At 51.7% G+C, this 16,443-nt stretch overlaps 1 protein-coding gene across 1 annotated transcript in view; it reads left to right on the plus strand.

Annotated features, from left to right (window-relative positions):
• The first annotated feature begins 201 nt into the window (after positions 1-201).
• Positions 202-16,443, plus strand: part of Slc13a5 (solute carrier family 13 member 5) — a 24,991-nt gene continuing 8,749 nt past the window's right edge. The window contains exons 1-9 of the mRNA XM_005349631.3: positions 202-386; positions 748-868; positions 5,432-5,560; positions 5,815-5,951; positions 7,174-7,361; positions 8,357-8,525; positions 9,974-10,096; positions 14,705-14,926; positions 15,792-15,892. Coding sequence (XP_005349688.1) covers positions 292-386; positions 748-868; positions 5,432-5,560; positions 5,815-5,951; positions 7,174-7,361; positions 8,357-8,525; positions 9,974-10,096; positions 14,705-14,926; positions 15,792-15,892 — 1,285 coding nt within the window. The 5' untranslated portion in view covers positions 202-291. The remainder of the gene's footprint in view (positions 387-747; positions 869-5,431; positions 5,561-5,814; positions 5,952-7,173; positions 7,362-8,356; positions 8,526-9,973; positions 10,097-14,704; positions 14,927-15,791; positions 15,893-16,443) is intronic.

Raw genomic sequence — 16,443 nt, forward strand, 5'->3', positions numbered from 1 at the left:
TCACGTGGTCAGTAGCAGCTGCTGGCTCCTAGAGCTGAGCCCGCCAGCTGCGCACGCGCATCCGCTGGAGGGCGAAAGTCGTTCGGACTGCGAGGACAGTGACCGCCTTCTTAGCGGTCCCCGTAGAGCGCTCAGGATGCGCTGGGTGGGAGAGGGCACGAGGGGTGAAATGGGTTCTGTGTCTAGAGAAGGGCTAACGCAAAGGGGAAGCCAGAGGATCCTGGGGGTGAGGGGACAGCGGTGGCGCAGGGCTCAGCCACCGCCTCTAAGAGACATCCCTCCGGGATCGGGATGAGAAGGAGAGAGCTTTGGAGAGAGAAGCCTGAGAAACCTACAGGCCAGTGGAGCTTTTCATCTGGGACCCTTCGAAGCCTAGGAGAGAGCAGGTGCGGGTACAGAAATGATCCTCAAGTTTAAGCTGGCAGAAAGACCTGCACACCCTACGTAGTGCCGGCGTCCAGAGCAACGCCTAAGGGCTCGGCGAGCCCTGAGGTGCCAGGGTCCAGTTCCTCCATAGAGGGCTGTTGCCAAACACTGGACTCTGCAGACGCCTCTCTCGGCCACAGGGTGGCAGAGTCCCGGGTTAGACGCTCCCCACAGACCCCGAGGGGTGGCTCCGCCCCGGGACCGCAGGGAGGGCCCGCCATGGGGGGCGGAGTTGTAGCCGCCCCCAGTCCGGTGGGACGGCGCGGCCCCTTTTAAAGCTCGCGGAGCTTCTAGCTGCCTCTCAATCTTCTCTCCCGCCAGTCTGCTTCCCTTCCCCGCGATGGCTTCGGCGAAGACTTATGTGACCAAGTTCAAGTCCTTCGTGATTTTGTTCTTCACCCCGATCCTGCTGCTACCACTCATCATTCTGGTACCTGACAAGGTCAGTTGCGTGTCTGGGCAGCCCGGCGGAACCCGGGTGCCCAGTGCAATAACGGGCACGGAACCCGGGAATGCTGAGCTGGAACGTACGGATTCCCCCATGCGGGGACAAGCTCCCCTGGGGTGCGTGCTCAGATGCTTCGGGCACCAGATGGGAGGTGCCCTGCAAAGTATCTGAGGGACGAAGGTGAACACATCCTAGAGCGCACCGACTGTAGGGCTCAAGAACCTTTCGAGCAAACACGGAGACCTGGAAGTTAGGACAGATCTGAACCACACAGAACCCGCCACAGGCTTAGGCTCTGATTCCGAATCTTCCCCCCAAGAATCCACAACCAGCACTATCCCAGCTCAAAGATGATGCTCGAGCCAGCAGGGACTCAGAGGGCTGGACTTTACTGACTGTCTCCTCTCTAGGGAACAGACATTCACCAGCTGTAGATGCCTTCAGTTAAGGACCTACAAAAGTAGCATCACCTATGTGGTCCTGCCTCTGCCCCATTATGATCCTGATTTTTGAGGATCAGTTTCCCCATCCATGATTTCTATTTCTTTCCAGCTCTGAAACCAAGGAAGCCACTCAGAGTCCAAATCCTGCTGCAGCCTGAACCGCAGGTGGGGCTTGGTCTCCACTGCCCAGTGCCTGCTGTGGCTGTGGCAGGAGGCGGGACACGTTCCCAGAGCTCACGCCTTGGGTGGCATGGCACTGGGTTGCAGGGAAGCTGCGTCCCATGCCCTGTCCTCCTAATGCTCCTGGGAGGAAGGGAGAGAATGAATGGTCTTGGCTGCAGGGCAGAGAAGGGGCGGGAGCCCTGGCCCGACTCTCTTAGGCTGTGTGCAGCCAGTTTGGCGGGGCCACAGCTCTTTGAAGCCTTTTGTGGCTGCTGGCTGCTCCTTCCTCCATCCCTTCTTTCAGCCCTTTCACTCCCAGCCCAGACAGGAAACCTTGCTCGAATCCTGCTTCCCCTCCACAGGCAGGTTTGGGAAACAGTGGGACTCTTCAGGGGATGTTTTGAGAGGAGAGGCGTGCACTCAGATGCCTGCGCTATTCACTTGACAGACCCCGTGCTCTCTGGGTCTGGGAGCTTTGATGGGTGGTACAATGAAGTGATTGGATTTAGACACTTTGTGAGTAAAAGGGGATCATTCTGGTTCCTAGGATGCAGGAAGGGAACGTGCTGTGCAGAGTCTCCACATGGGCCAAGGAGAGCAGGTCAACAGTGATGGCTCTTAGGTAGTCACACTGTGAGCATCCGCAGAGATCTGGGACTGTTCTTGTCCGTGGGAGGCAGCTAGGCCAGAAGGCTGTGATTTTAGCTCTGTTGATGGGGAGTGATGTTCCCTGGAATAATTATAGTTGCTTGGTTGACCTTCCTGGTAGAGGAAAGTATAACTAGGACCCCACTTTATCCCGGGTACATACATGGGGGGAAAGACGGAGAGAGAGAGAGACAGAGACAGAGACACACAGAGAGAGACACATACACAGAGAATATAAATAGTGGAATCAGGTTCCCATCTGCGGTGTATGTGTATATGCCCTTGGAATGAAGACTGGAGGGCTGGGAGATCACAGTGATCTCCAAAAGCTGTCTCCCCAGCACCTTCCCTCAAACTGGATTAGGTACCGAGAGCCCGGGCCCTGGCTTTCTGTTTTCACCCTCTGCGCCACTGCTTTGATCACCACCAAAGAGCACCCTGCCCCCAGTCACCATGTTACCTTCATTGTGCAAGAAAGCCCAGAGATACACAACACTCACAGGAGCGAGAGAAAGTCAGCCAGACCCCACCCCGGGGCAGCCTGAGCACCATCGCCCCAACCCGATGATGACTCCCAGGACACGCTGCCTCCTGTGGCTCATGGTCCCTCTCCAGGGGATCTTCTTCTCTTCGCCTTGCTCCTTTCCGGGCCTCCTCTCTCATCCACTTTTCCTACCCTTTCTCCGAGTTCTCCTCTGCTTTTAATACTCATTAAAAAAAACAAAAACTGGTGACAAGTTTAATCACTTATTTTGTTAAGCTTGTAAGAAACTCTTATTTTCACAAGTATAAAATATTGAGTATAAAGTAAAATAAGGTACCCTGATCGCCCTATTATTAATGTCTTAATGGACAACTCTCCAAATACCAATCAATTGATCTCTTGTCTTGCACGCACGCATACACACACACACATGGGGGGGGGAGTTTTGCCTACTTTATTACACACACACATGGGGGGAGTTTTGCCTACTTCATTTTTATTATGCAATGTGTAATGAGCAATATCAGGTCATTTTATTCAACACTGGACTACAATTGTGGCTCAGATTATATCACATAATGATGTCATAGCCGCATCACTTTGCCTTAGTTGACAATAACGATGTCAATCACCTAAGGGCACAGGGATAAGAACACTCCCCTTGGTGACTGATGTGTGAGTGCTGTCTGATGAACCCTCAGCCCTGGCTGATTCCACTGTGCATGGGGTGCCTCCTGAACCCCTCAGTGAGCGAACCCTCTGTGCTGAGCGCTGGCTTTTAAACCCCAGTGCCTACCTCCATCTCAGCTTCTGTTGCCTTTCCAGACTACTTCCTCCCTAGACATTTGTGTTTATGTGTGTGTGCGTATGTGTGTGCTTGTGTATTGGGAGGTCAGAGATCAACATCAGGCTTTGTCTCCTCACCTGCCATCTACTTTGCTTCTTGAGACCTGAATTTGGCCATATAGGCTAGGCTGGCCTGTCTGCACATTCTGTGTGCTGGTACGCGTGTGTGACACAGCTGGGGTTTTGATTTGTTCTAGAAACCAAGTTCAGGTCCCCATGCTTGCATGGGAAGCACTTTCCAGTCTGAGCTTTCTCTCCTGCATGGCCACCCTCTGACTTTTCCAACTTCTCTTTCCTACTCTGCACGCTTCTCTGACACTGCGAGAATCTAGATCAGGGTGTGCCGAGTGGGTTGATGGATTATTCAGGGGCGAGACCTCTCCTTGATTCCCTGCTAGTGGATGGAGACGAGGCCGTCAGCCCTGTGTTCCCTCCTCTTCGAGGGGCAGCGAAAACAGTCATAGAGCATCTACAGTCTGAATTCAGAGAAGAAAGGAGTTTCTGGTTGTCACACACTCTGTAATTTACAGATAAGGATGGGACATGAGCTCAAGGAGGAACCAGGATTGGAAGAGGGGAGGAGACTTGTGAATGACATTGTTTAGAATTGCTGTACCATGACAACACAGGCCGGCTTTCAGCATTATTACTTAAAACTTTTCTGCAACATACCTTTTTTTTTATTACCCATGCCCAGAAGGAACCTCCACTACCACCCATCCCTGGAGCTCACCCCAGTGGCTTTCACCCAGCATCTATCCTATGAGGGAGAAAGGGAATGCCCCTCTTGGCTCTCTGATCACGGACTGATGAACGAGGAGGAAAGAGCTTTGTTACCCACAGGAGATGAATCCCTCCCCACAAGCCCATAGCGACTCCGAAGCTCACATACCCTGTTCCAGAGAGGAGGGGAACCATGGGACTGTGGGAGGTTTTAGGGGAGTACTAAATGATTTTTAGGGCAATCCTATTAGTTTAAAGAAACAAAGAGTGGCCAGAGATAAGTCTATTGGGTCCCACAGAACAGACAATGAAATAGTGCCTGAGATGGAGGGCAATGGGATGTGACAAGTGTCCCTAAGGTATGTTGACAGATTTGGCGGTTTTTGGCTTTTATGTGACTAGTGGCTTTTTGTTGTTATTGTTTAGTCTTGCTTTGTAGTTCCAGATGTCCTGCAGCTCCCTGTATAAGCCAAACTGACCTCAGACTTAACAAATGTCCTTCTACCTCAGCTTCTAGAGGCTGGGATTACAGGCATGCCCTGCCACGCCCTTCTGGGGCTTCATCTTCCTTACTGCCTTGTGAGTTAGTTAATGAAGACTCAGAGAAGGGATCGGAGACAGCTGCTTCTTATTGGCTGAGCCCAACTTTAAGCAGACGGACAGCTTCAGAGTAGAATCTCATCCAGAATCTATTGTCTTCTACTTTCTGTCAGTTCAAAATAATCATCATTTTGGGCCAGCTTTGGGATGGCAGTCCCTGAAGTCCTTCAACGGTCTCTCCTGCCCACAGCAGGAAGTATAGAGATTATGGAGATAGCTTTTTGATCTCTATAGAGAATGCAACCACTGTCTGTTGGACAGAGGACAAGGTGATGCTAAATATCCCACTGTCTAGAGAACAGACCCCCACACTGAGGACTTGTCTCCCCCCCCCCAAATGTCAGTGTGTAGGCCTGGGAAACCCTACTTCATTGGATAGAGAGGTGTCCTGGGCCATTTTGGGGTGCAATCTTCCTCTGAAAACATTTGTTTGCTTTATTGCGGTGCTCGGACAACACAGCAGGAAAGAGGTGGGCAGAGACAGGTTAGACTTAGGGACAGCCTGACTCGCCTTGTCTGTCCTGAGCCTTGGGGAGCCACGCTGCCCGGGACCAAGGCACCTCCACCACACAGGCATCCCGCCTCCCCACCGCCCCCTATGAAGCTGGGATGCAGAGTGCAGCCTTCCAGGCCTCAGAACTGTCTCTTCAGTTTGTCAGGTGTGCCTACGTCATCATCCTCATGGCCGTCTACTGGTGCACCGACGTCATCCCAGTGGCTGTTACCTCCCTCATGCCCGTCTTGCTCTTCCCCCTTTTGAAGGTACTGGACTCCAAACAGGTGAGTAAGCTGAACAAGGACTGGCAGCTCGCGGTCCTCCCCTGTACCCACCCCCTTCTCTGAGCCCCTCTGAACTCCCAAGGCCTAGAGGTTCAGTGGTGGATCTCTCAAGGACGAGTGTGCAGACAGACCACCCCGCGCTACCTTTAAAATCGCCATCTGCCTTGCTCGGCTGTCTAGGTGACTTGGGTAGCAGCTTTGGACTGAAGTAGTGTGTGACTAGGGATTACCCTGACGCCTCTGCCACCCTCCAGGTGTGTGTCCAGTACATGAAGGACACCAACATGCTGTTTGTGGGCAGCCTGATTGTGGCCTCGGCTGTGGAGCGCTGGAAACTTCACAAGAGAATTGCCCTGAGAATGCTGCTCTTTGTGGGGACCAAGCCCTCACAGTAAGTACACCTTCTTTCTCTGGCCCCTGGAGGGTGGAGTGTGACAGAGTCAAACATCCAAGGGGAAGGGGGAGGCTTGGTCTCCGGGTCGGACAGAATGATTCTGCTTTAATCTTTGCGATTTAGGAGAGGAGAGGCTCTATGTAAGACAGTGGGAATCTTCTAGATCTATGCGGAAAGCTACTCTAACTTCATGTGGGGCTGCTCTACCACACCCTGGGTCTTGCTAAGGCAAACTTCCCTGCTAAATGGGAGTTTGCTAGAACCGCAGCTGAGTTCGAGGTCTCCTTCTGACCCCACAGCCAGCAGTATATAGACATCAGCAATGTCTGTGAGAGGAGGGGAAGGGGGGAATCTATAGCTACTCTTCTCACGTCTGTGACCAAATTCCTAAAAGGAAGAACTTAAAGGAAGAAAGATGGACTTGAGCTTTTAGCTTTGGATGGTGACCAGTCTGTGGCTGGTCTTCTATACCTGAGCAGAATATCATGGCGGTGGAAGCGTGTGGTAGCAGAAATTCCCCTACAACAGACAGGAAACAAGAGAGGGAGCCAGGAGCCAGAGGTCCTGGCAAGATACACCACCAGGACAAGCCCCAGTGAATACTTCTTCCAATGAGGTCCCACCTCTTTTTTATTATTTGAGAACTTCATATGTTCATATAATGTGTTTTTATCCAATCCTCCTCACCCCCAATTCTTCTGTTATCCACCGTATGCCCTGCGGTGTTGTAGGGACACAATGATATGGGAGGAACCGACCACTTTCTCATTGGACTTAAGGACTTCTCCAAATGATGAAACTCATGTCTGTACCACTGACTGGGCTCCGACCACACGGCTGGCTAGGTCATGGGCTCTTCTTCTTACGTCTTACCACCTCCCAATGAGGCCAGCACATTATAAATCCATCGAGGGTTTACTCTGTTCATTAGGCCTGAGCCCTCATGATCTCATGGTCTGTCCTTCATGATCACATTTGGAAGTGTTCTTGACTTCCCTTAACCCAGTCAAGCTGACAACGAAAGTTAGCTGTCATGAAGAAGGAGGGAAGGGAAGAAGAAAGACAAGGATGGGAAGAGAGCCGCTCAAACTGCCACCGCATGTTTGGACACCGGGTCTGGAGTTGGCAGGAAGGGTGGCTCCAGCTCCTAGCTGTGCCCCGGGATGCGGTGGGTAGGGCACAAGGGCCTCTGGCCTCCTTCTCTGCCCCTCCTCTGCAGGTTGATGCTGGGCTTTATGTCCGTCACGGCCTTCCTGTCCATGTGGATCAGCAACACTGCCACCACAGCCATGATGGTGCCCATTCTGGAGGCCATGCTGGAGCAAATAGTAGTCACAAATGTAGCTGTGGATACCTGCCAGGAGACACTGGAGCTGTCTGACAAGGACAAGGCCAGTGAGTTTCCAGGTACGCACTGGCTTAGTTACTGCAACCGTGGCCTTGCCTTTCGTTACCAGATGCTATGACTACCTCCCTCCTCTCAGTCTCCCTGTGCCTTTCCTTTAACACGCATCGAGGGAAGAAACAGGGAGATAGTTTGCTTATTAGTATTTGGGTTTTGGCTATCACATAAAAGGAAGATCCTTTACTCAAGCTTAGAACACTGCATTATTTAACCAGAGATCCTAACTGGTACCACGATAAAAAGCATTGACTACCCATTTGATAATTCCTTCAGGAATCTTTGAGTACCTGATCAATGCTCCTCACCCTTCCTACTCTTATTTTCATTGGGGCTCTCTTCTTGGCTCTCCTTGTGCAGGTCACCCCTGGCTGCACTCCCACAGGTCTCGGTGTTTGCTTCCTACTAGACCCACAACTTAGAAGATGCAGGATAGGGTCTGCTTCACCCTCTGCCCAGTCCCTATTCTTCCCAGGAACTGTGGCTACTGCCTGGTTTCTAGGGCCTGGGTGAGGTCCTGGCAACATGAGAGTGAACAGGCACAGTCTGACCACTGATTCTTGTGGAGCTCCGTGGGATAACCTAAGTGGGCACACTCACCTGAGTCATCTGCTCAAGGAGAAGCCTTAGGCAGGCTGGGCAGCATGGCAGCTCAGAGAGGGAGGACTTCACTAGGAGGAGAGGCGTCGGAGGTAGACCGAGACACCCTTGGATGCAGGGAGTGGCTTGAGCAGCACACAGGAAGGATCCAGGAAATAGAAATACATGCCTTAAGTTTCTGGGCTTGGCAAGTACATGAAGGTAATACCCAGGGAAGCCATGCGAAGGGATTGTGGAAAGGCAGATGGGACCTGACTGTGATTTGGGGGCTGAAGCTAAGGAATACATGTGCACCTGGCCAGGTGCACGCCTGACTTTACATTAATAGCAGAGTAAAGAGCTTCAGATGACTAGGTGGCTCTCAAAACTGACTTGGCTAATAGCTCCTTGTCCACCCTAGGAAACCAGGTGATATTTGAAGAACTCAGTGTGCAGAAGCAAGAGGATGAAGACACAAAGAACATGTACAAGGCTATGAACCTATGTGTGTGCTATGCAGCCAGCATCGGGGGTACGGCCACCTTGACCGGGACAGGACCCAACGTGGTGCTCCTGGGCCAGATGCAGGAGTGAGTCATGACTGTGCCTTTAGGAGACATCACCGTGGGTTTCTGAGGCTGGAGGTGCTTACTCGGCTCTCTTTTCCTCCTGTCTTGGCCCTGGAGCCATCAGTCTAGTAGGGTAGGAAGATGAACCCATAGAGTCTCTGTGTCCCCACATTCCTGCACCCACTAAGAGTCTTCTCAGGGAATGGACATGACATCCCGGAGCTCACAGGCAAGGCTGCTTTCTGCCATGGGACAAATCCAACTTCTTAAAAGTGACTCTGGGCTTCTGTCTCAGACAGAGCATGTGATCTGGACTCTGAGCTAACATCTTAGGAAATGGCAGCGAGTTGAATTCACAGAGAGCAGATGGCTCTAAAAGAGCCCCTCCCAGCTCACTTACATTGGCTGATCATGGCCAGGGTCCTGTGATCTTCAGGGTCTACAGATGGCACAGAGAGTAGGGGCTTTGCCGTCTCCTTCACCATATTCCCTCCGGAGACCTCGGGAGCACTACAAGAGTAGCTCTGAAGTGCCCGTCTTTGACTGCAAAGGGACATAAGCTGTGAGGGTCCCATGCATGGGCTCTGCCCTGTGCAGGGTGGGCTTGGAAGATCATGAAGGGGGAAGAAGTCTGGGCTCCATCATAGGCTTTTCATGGTCGGCTGGGGGTGCCAGCTACAGGGATCTTCAGGCAGCTGGCAAAAAAATGTGTTAATTGAAGTGTGTACAAATTATAATGGTAAGGAACAAAAAGGAGGAGGTGCCTCTTTTGTGTAGACAGGAGCTCTGGACAGGGGCTGAGAGGGCAGCTGGCACTGGAACTGAGTTGTGAAGGAGAGAGTGGCAGACAGGGTAGCAGCCAGACTAAGTCAAAAACTTGAGAATCAATAACTAGGATCTTTTCTGTGATCACAGGTCTAGGACTTTCCCTTAAATTCTACTCAAACAAACAAACAATAAACCAGCCTGTCTGGGCTGTGTGGGGCAAGTTCTAGCTAATAGGGCTAGAAGAGAGCTTAGGGAGGCAGAGCCTGGGTTGGGAGGAAGGCAGGGAGTGGAGAACACCGCCCCCACCCTGAGGAATGTTTAAGATTTGCTGTCGACAGGGAAGTCCCTGCAGAAACACACAGAGTGAGGTTTCAGAGGCATCAGTACGCTCCCTGGAGCTGTCAGCCAGATCATGAGTGTGAGTGGCAAAGGTGTGCTTTTCCGGGGACTTGGGCTGTGCTTGCATGAGACCTTCAGCAGGGTCTGTACCCACAGAAGTGTCCCTAGTCATTCATTCTTCAGTCTTATCTCCTGCTGAGTCCATGTTCTGGGGTCCCAGACAATGATGGACTCTGATGTCTGGACCCCAGGCTCACGTGGCCAGTGGTCAGACCCATCCATCTCTCGGGGTTCATCTGCCTGACCTGCTCCCCACAGCTCAGCATGGCCGTGGAGGTACAGAGCAGCGTTTCTCCTTTCAGATTGTTTCCTGACAGTAAAGACGCCATGAATTTTGCATCTTGGTTTGGATTTGCCTTCCCCAACATGCTGGTGATGCTGGTGCTGGCCTGGCTGTGGCTCCAGTGCTTTTACATGAGACCCAAGTAAGTGTGGGCTGCTCTCAGGCTAGCATTGAGGATGCCAGACCCCTGTACCAAGCCCTCAGCCTGCAAAGTTCTCCCACCAGGCGCTCTTTCTCCAGCCTGACCTGCTGGCTTGCTCTCGCATCCTCATCAGGTCTGGAGGCTTGCTGGACCTCTGCGTGTGTTGTTCCTTCAGCCCAAGAGGGAGACTTCCTACCTTCTGCCTGCTCACCTCCCCAGCACTAAAAGCCAGCTCAAGGGCTGCCCCTTTCCCGGCTTTCCCCCTCTTCTGTTCCTCCGAGCCACCACTGGGTGTATCACAGTACTATGCTTTCACACCTGTCCTCGAGCTCCAGGGCCACCTCTTCCCTGTGAAGCAGGGCCCCTCAGACTCCTCCATGTCTCCTAGCCCAGGGAGCAAGAACAGGTGTGCCACCTATGTAGGTTAAGGTAATTGAAAGAGAAGGCTGTCTCCACATGCCAAGCCAACACAGCTGGGCTCATTACCTTGGCCACATGGGTCTAGGGGTTCTCTTTACACAATCCGAGTTAGTCTAAGCTCAGACCTTCACTGCATGCCTGTGGTGTTCTCAGCAATGTGCCAAGCCTGGAAAGTTTACCTTCCTATTCCCAGCACTGTCAAGTTCACCCAGAGTCACCTCTGATGCAGTTAGACTTTGGAGGGAAACTATGACATGAGGCTGACAGAGAGCTATGCCCCCACCCCCGACACAGGGTTTCTCTGTGCAGCCCTGGCTGTCCTGGAGATCTGCCTGCCTCTGCTTCCCCCTGTGCCTAGCTAAGTTGTGGTTTTAAAGGACATAAATTTACCAGTGGCACGAAGGTGACTATGCCACCCTGGGAGGGAAGAAAGTGAGGAGCTGCCAGGGAACTTCGACCCAGAAAAAGCTAGGTATCTCTGACTCCACAGAGGAGACTTGGTAGAAAGACAAAAGGTCTAGGAACCTGTGACTTCACTGGGGAAGTAGGGCATTTGAAAAAAATCTGTTTTCTTCTGAAAGAGGAACCATTTCCACAAAATTCAGAGCAATTGCAACATCACTTACTAGCATCGAGCAGGGTTCCCCTCCAACCAACTCCCCCATGTCCAGACTCCCCCACCTCCAAAGGGAAGCACTGACAGCAGCCCCCTTCGCTCAGCTCCTTGAATATGCACCAGGACTAAGTCCTGCTATTCACTCATATCCATCCAGTGGGCTGATCCAGAGGGTCCCTTGAACCTGCTGCAGGTTGACATCTGTGTTGCCTCGTGAAGCAAAGGAGTTAAAGTGACTATCAGGTGTAGTGGACAAGCCTGTAATCCAGGCCTTCAGGAGTCTGACATAGGAGAATCGTGAGTTCCAGACTAGCCTGAACTACATAGTTAGATCTTGATGAAAACACAGGGCCAGCAATGGCCCAGGGGGTCAGTGGATAAAGGCACTTGCTGTCAAGCCTGATGATCTGAGTTCCATTCCCCATACTCAGATGGTGGGAGAGAACTGATCCTACAAGTTGTCCTCTGTCTTCCATACTTGTGCTGTAGCATGTGCACACGCACATACACACATGCGCACATACATACATACACATGCACACATACATGAGCACATACACACATACACATGCATAAACACACATGCGCACATACACACATACACATGCATAAACACACATGCGCACATACACACATACACATGCATACACACATGCGCACATGCACACATACACATGCATACACACATACACACAATACACATGCACACACACATGCACACATACACACATATACATGCACACACACAGATAAATGTAACAAACAGACAAATTCCCAAGGGCCCAGAGTATTTGCATGGTACAAGGCTCTGGATTCCATCATCAGCACTGACAAAACAAAAGAAGGAAGGAAGGAAAAAGAAAGAGGAGGAAGGAAAGAGAAAGAGAGACACATCGCATGTCAGGCACTATATTAAGTACTAAACATTTATGAATGAATAATCTTCTCAGCAACCTGGGTAGTAAGTGCTAGTATAGTTATTGCCAATATACAGATACAACAACTGGAGAGGTTATATCACCCATGCCAAGTTGTACAGCATGGAAGTGGTAGGCTTGAGACTGGAGTCCAGTGAGTCAACTCCAGAGGTCGTGCCAAGGGTTGCTCTCCTGGTGTTAGGACTACTTATGGCCGTTTAACCTAAAACCAGAAGGTTAAGTATGTAGAGGGAGCTGGCTGGGCATCGAGACTTTCAGAGCACCACCGGTCTCCCAGCTAGCCACTGACGCCAGGGCCCTGAAAGCTTAGGGACAACCCAGCTATGGTTCCATCCAGCTCTGTACAGCTTCTACTGCTCTGAAGGCATGAGAAGCCTGAACAGCACCTGAATATATCAGGACTTCTGGCTGCAGGCAGTAGAGAAGCAGGCCTTTCTTCTACCCCAGACCTCCTTGACATGCCACTCTAACTCAGACACTAAGGGCGGCCTGGCTCACACGTAGCCTAGTTTCCATTCCAGACCCATAAGGCAGAGAACAAACAGCTCAGCAGAAATGGCAGTGGTCCACTGTCTTAGGCCACACCCTGCCTGGTAATCTCCCCACACATCTGTGGCCTCCTGGACCAGGTCTGGTGAAGACAAGAATCAAGTTTCCCAGTCAAAGAAGGTGCCTCTACTGTCCCTTGTGTCTTGATCAAGCTTTAAGATTCTTGTCTGAAGATGGGTAGCTGTACTAAGGTCGTGGGAGAAAGCCTGTCTTGCTTGAGTTAAAGGGCAGTGACCGACCTTCACCCAGGACCACTAAGAGGGACATGGCCTGTTTCAGCTGGCTTCCACTCAAGCATCCCAGCCAGCCTCAGCAGAAAATGGGACAAGTGTCCCTTCTAAGAGCTCTTCCCTCTGGTGCCCACCCAGCGGGCACGGTGGACCCAGGGATCCTCTCGCTCTCTGTGGCTCTGGAGCATACCCAGTTCACTGTGATGCACCATAAGGAGGCCATTCTTCTGCACAAGGACACTGTGGTCCCTAACCCAACTCCAGGCTGTCCACAGGAGCCAGTGGCCACCAGATGAAATGAGCCCAGAGGAAAAGGTGCCCAGTTAAACTGAACAAGGGTCAGGAGGTTTAGTGTCACCCCAGTGGGGGCCAGCATCAGAAGACGGAACACTCTGCATGGCCCCACAGTCTGTGAACCAGGAATGTTTCATCAGCACCAGCTAGGCCCAGGCTTCTCACTGCCTGTCCCATGCTAGGCCCACCCCTTATCCTGGAATACAGGAGTCCTCAGAACAGCCCTGAAGTCTCTAGATGGCAAGCAGTGGCAGGTCCATGCTTGGAAGAGCATAGACTCTGGGGCCAGTGATGGCAGAGAGGTCCCCACCCGTGACAGCAGAGCCATCCCCACACTTGAGGTCCTTCTGAGGGAGGCCTTCCCCAGTTCGGCATGGAGGTTCCAGCTGCTTCTGCAGACACAGGGGTCTCACTGCTGCCTTAAGTCCTGATGACCTAGTGTCCTTGGGGGTCAGCCATACCCCTGGTACTGACATTGCCCTCAAAGGTGGTTCACATCCAGCATGGCTGTGGGCACCAAACACTTTCATTCAACCCAACCCTCCAGTGAATTTTGTGCTGGGCCCTGGAAGGGTTCTGGAGGGGAGAGCTCCCCAGGGACAATGCTCTTGGCTGTGCTCTACTGCTTTGAGACCAACAGAGGTGGGACATATGTGGAACACACCACTGAGAAGAACCTGGGGCTTGCCTTTTATTCTTTACTGGCCCCAGTTACACCCGCTCCATGCAGGCCAATCGCCTTTCTCCAAAAATTCCCCTCCTTCCAGCCACTTCAAGCCAGCACCTCCCTAAGAGGCCATGTAAGCCACTCTGGAAGGCCCATCTGCCAATGGAACACCCTGAAGGGACCATCCCAAAGTAGAGCCTAGGCTGGCTTCCTTCCTGTCTCAGCCATAGCTGCCGCCTACCGTGGTCTCCTGAGTCCTTAATCCTACACCTCTACCTATACCCTGTCTGGTCTACATCCATCTGGCCAATTCTGTCAGGGCCCTCTGCTTTCTCCAACCTTCCAGAACTGTTCATGATGGGGGCAAGATCCCAGCACCGTGGAAGGCAGTTGCAGGCTGTGGTGGGAAGAGGAAAGCTTGGGGATCGTGTGAGGGTGCTGTGAGATCCTGCAGGCTATAGAACTTCCCCTAGCCCTCTCCCTGGGGACTCTGGAGCACAGTCAGTCTTCCCTCTGCTAACAGCTCCATCAGCTCTGCTGAGGAACACGATTCACACTATCCCCCCACTCATCCTCGTAACCTCTCCTTTCCATCTACTGCTGTCCCTCCGACCTGGCTGCGGTGGTGCTACCCCCCCTTTGTGCCACCTCACCCCCAGCTTTGGAGGTGTTCCTGGGGTTGTGCTCTGGGTCTTCAGCCTCTACCTTTCAACAGTCTCTCCCTGAGATGATCTGGGAGGATGGGGAAGCAGATGAAAATCAGAGGAGGAAAGAGGGAGGGCTGGCCCCTCAGGACCCAGCATTCTGCTGTGAGCTGGCGAGGCCAGACTCTAGCTCAGCTGCCCCTTAGTCATTCCATCTGCCCTGCTAGCCTCTCATCCTTACGTGGTCTAGACTTAAAGCATCTTGCATCTGCTGTGGGCTAAAGAAGAAGAGGAACAACGAGAAGGTTGCCTGCAAGGTGCTGCAGGAGGAGTACAGGAAGCTGGGGCCCTTGTCCTACGCCGAATGCAATGTGCTCTTCTGTTTCGTTCTGCTCATCATCCTCTGGTTCTCCCGAGACCCCGGCTTCATGCCTGGCTGGCTCTCCATTGCCTGGGTCAGTGGAAAAACCAAGTAAGTCGTTGTAGAGGAAGGCCTTAGTTTAGGATCTGCTATATAAATGCCGCTGCTCTCAGTAACAGGCAGCAACAGGAGGGTGCACCTTGGGCCCTATGTTCTGGAGCTGGGCTTTAGAGGGACATCCCATGGGCTTTGTTTTTCTTCGGTCAATCTTGATGGTGAAAGTTGCAGATGCCTTTGTTTTTGTGCCTCTCGCATGTCCCTCAGAGGGCTGAACTAAAAATGCTTGGTTAGCAGGGTGACCAGAGCCCTGGTATAGTTTATCGGACTGGAGTAGGTCCCTTAGAGCCGTGGTTTCTGCCATCTTACTTTCTTATCTTTCTTTAGAACCTCTCTAAGAGGCAGCAAGGTTACTTGCAAGCTTAGTGGGTGGGAACACATGTGGATTCTCCCTGGCTTTGGTGGACCGCATATAAGAAAGGTTGAGGCGTGACTATCCTGGCAAAGACAGAGGACACGAGCCGGGAGGTGGCTGCCTGCAGCTGGCTACTCCATCTCAGTTACTCGGCTTAGCCGAGGAGTCTGTGAGCTCCAGTGAATCCAGAAGTCTAAATCTCCTGGTTAGGAAATGAGGAAGTTCACTTATGATGCAGTGTAGGCTGGTGGGGGGTGGGCAGGGAATGAGACTCTGGGGGGGTGGGTGATCACCCCAAGTTGGTAGTCAAGTTTTTCAAGTTGGTAGTTGGTTCTAGCCAGACTCAGTCTCCCACCCACTCCTAACCTTGCTTTTGGGGCCTCTGGTTTTCATACCTAACAGAGCCCATTTCCGCCTAAAGGAGCATTTAGACACAGAACTGTGGGTCGGGTCAAATTTGTCGTATGTCTGTCACTGAGTTCCTACGTGTGCTTCCCTACATAGTTATGTCACTGATGCCACAGTGGCCATCTTTGTGGCCATCTTGCTTTTCATTGTACCTTCACAGAAGCCCAAGTTCAACTTCAGCAGCCAGACTGAGGAAGGTAAGGCTTCTCTCATGACTTTACAGCCATCATAATTGGGGCCCTGAGAGCATAGGGATCTATGGGATGGTCCCTGAGTCTAGCGGGCAGAGAATTCTGTCCTGCTGAACATGACTGGTTATGTTACAAAGCCTAGGGAAATGGAGATCTTTAAGATATGTAGCTTTTCTTTCAATACCTGAAATCTTATTTATATATCATAACAGGCACAGAAAGGGTTTCAAATTCTCCATAACGATGTTAATATTTTTTCTTCCTGTTTTTGTGATATGCATATATACTATAAAGTTGGCATCTAAGCACACACAGCTGGAACCCTGCCCCTTTGCTGTTTTGCTTTTATTGGCTTGGAATTTCACTGGAAATGTTCCCACTATGCTATAGCTACCAAACTGACCTTCTTCAACACTTTATCACATAGAGGGACACTGGAGCCATCCTGCTGTGGAGTATTTTGGCACTTTTTCTTTAAAATTTTTAACTTACTCCCCATCCCCGTGTGTGTGTGTGTGTGTGTGAGAGAGAGAGAGAGAGAGAGAGAGAGAGAGAGA

The sequence above is a fragment of the Microtus ochrogaster genome, chromosome 7, assembly GCF_000317375.1.
Source record: "Microtus ochrogaster isolate Prairie Vole_2 chromosome 7, MicOch1.0, whole genome shotgun sequence".
Taxonomy (NCBI): domain Eukaryota; kingdom Metazoa; phylum Chordata; class Mammalia; order Rodentia; family Cricetidae; genus Microtus; species Microtus ochrogaster.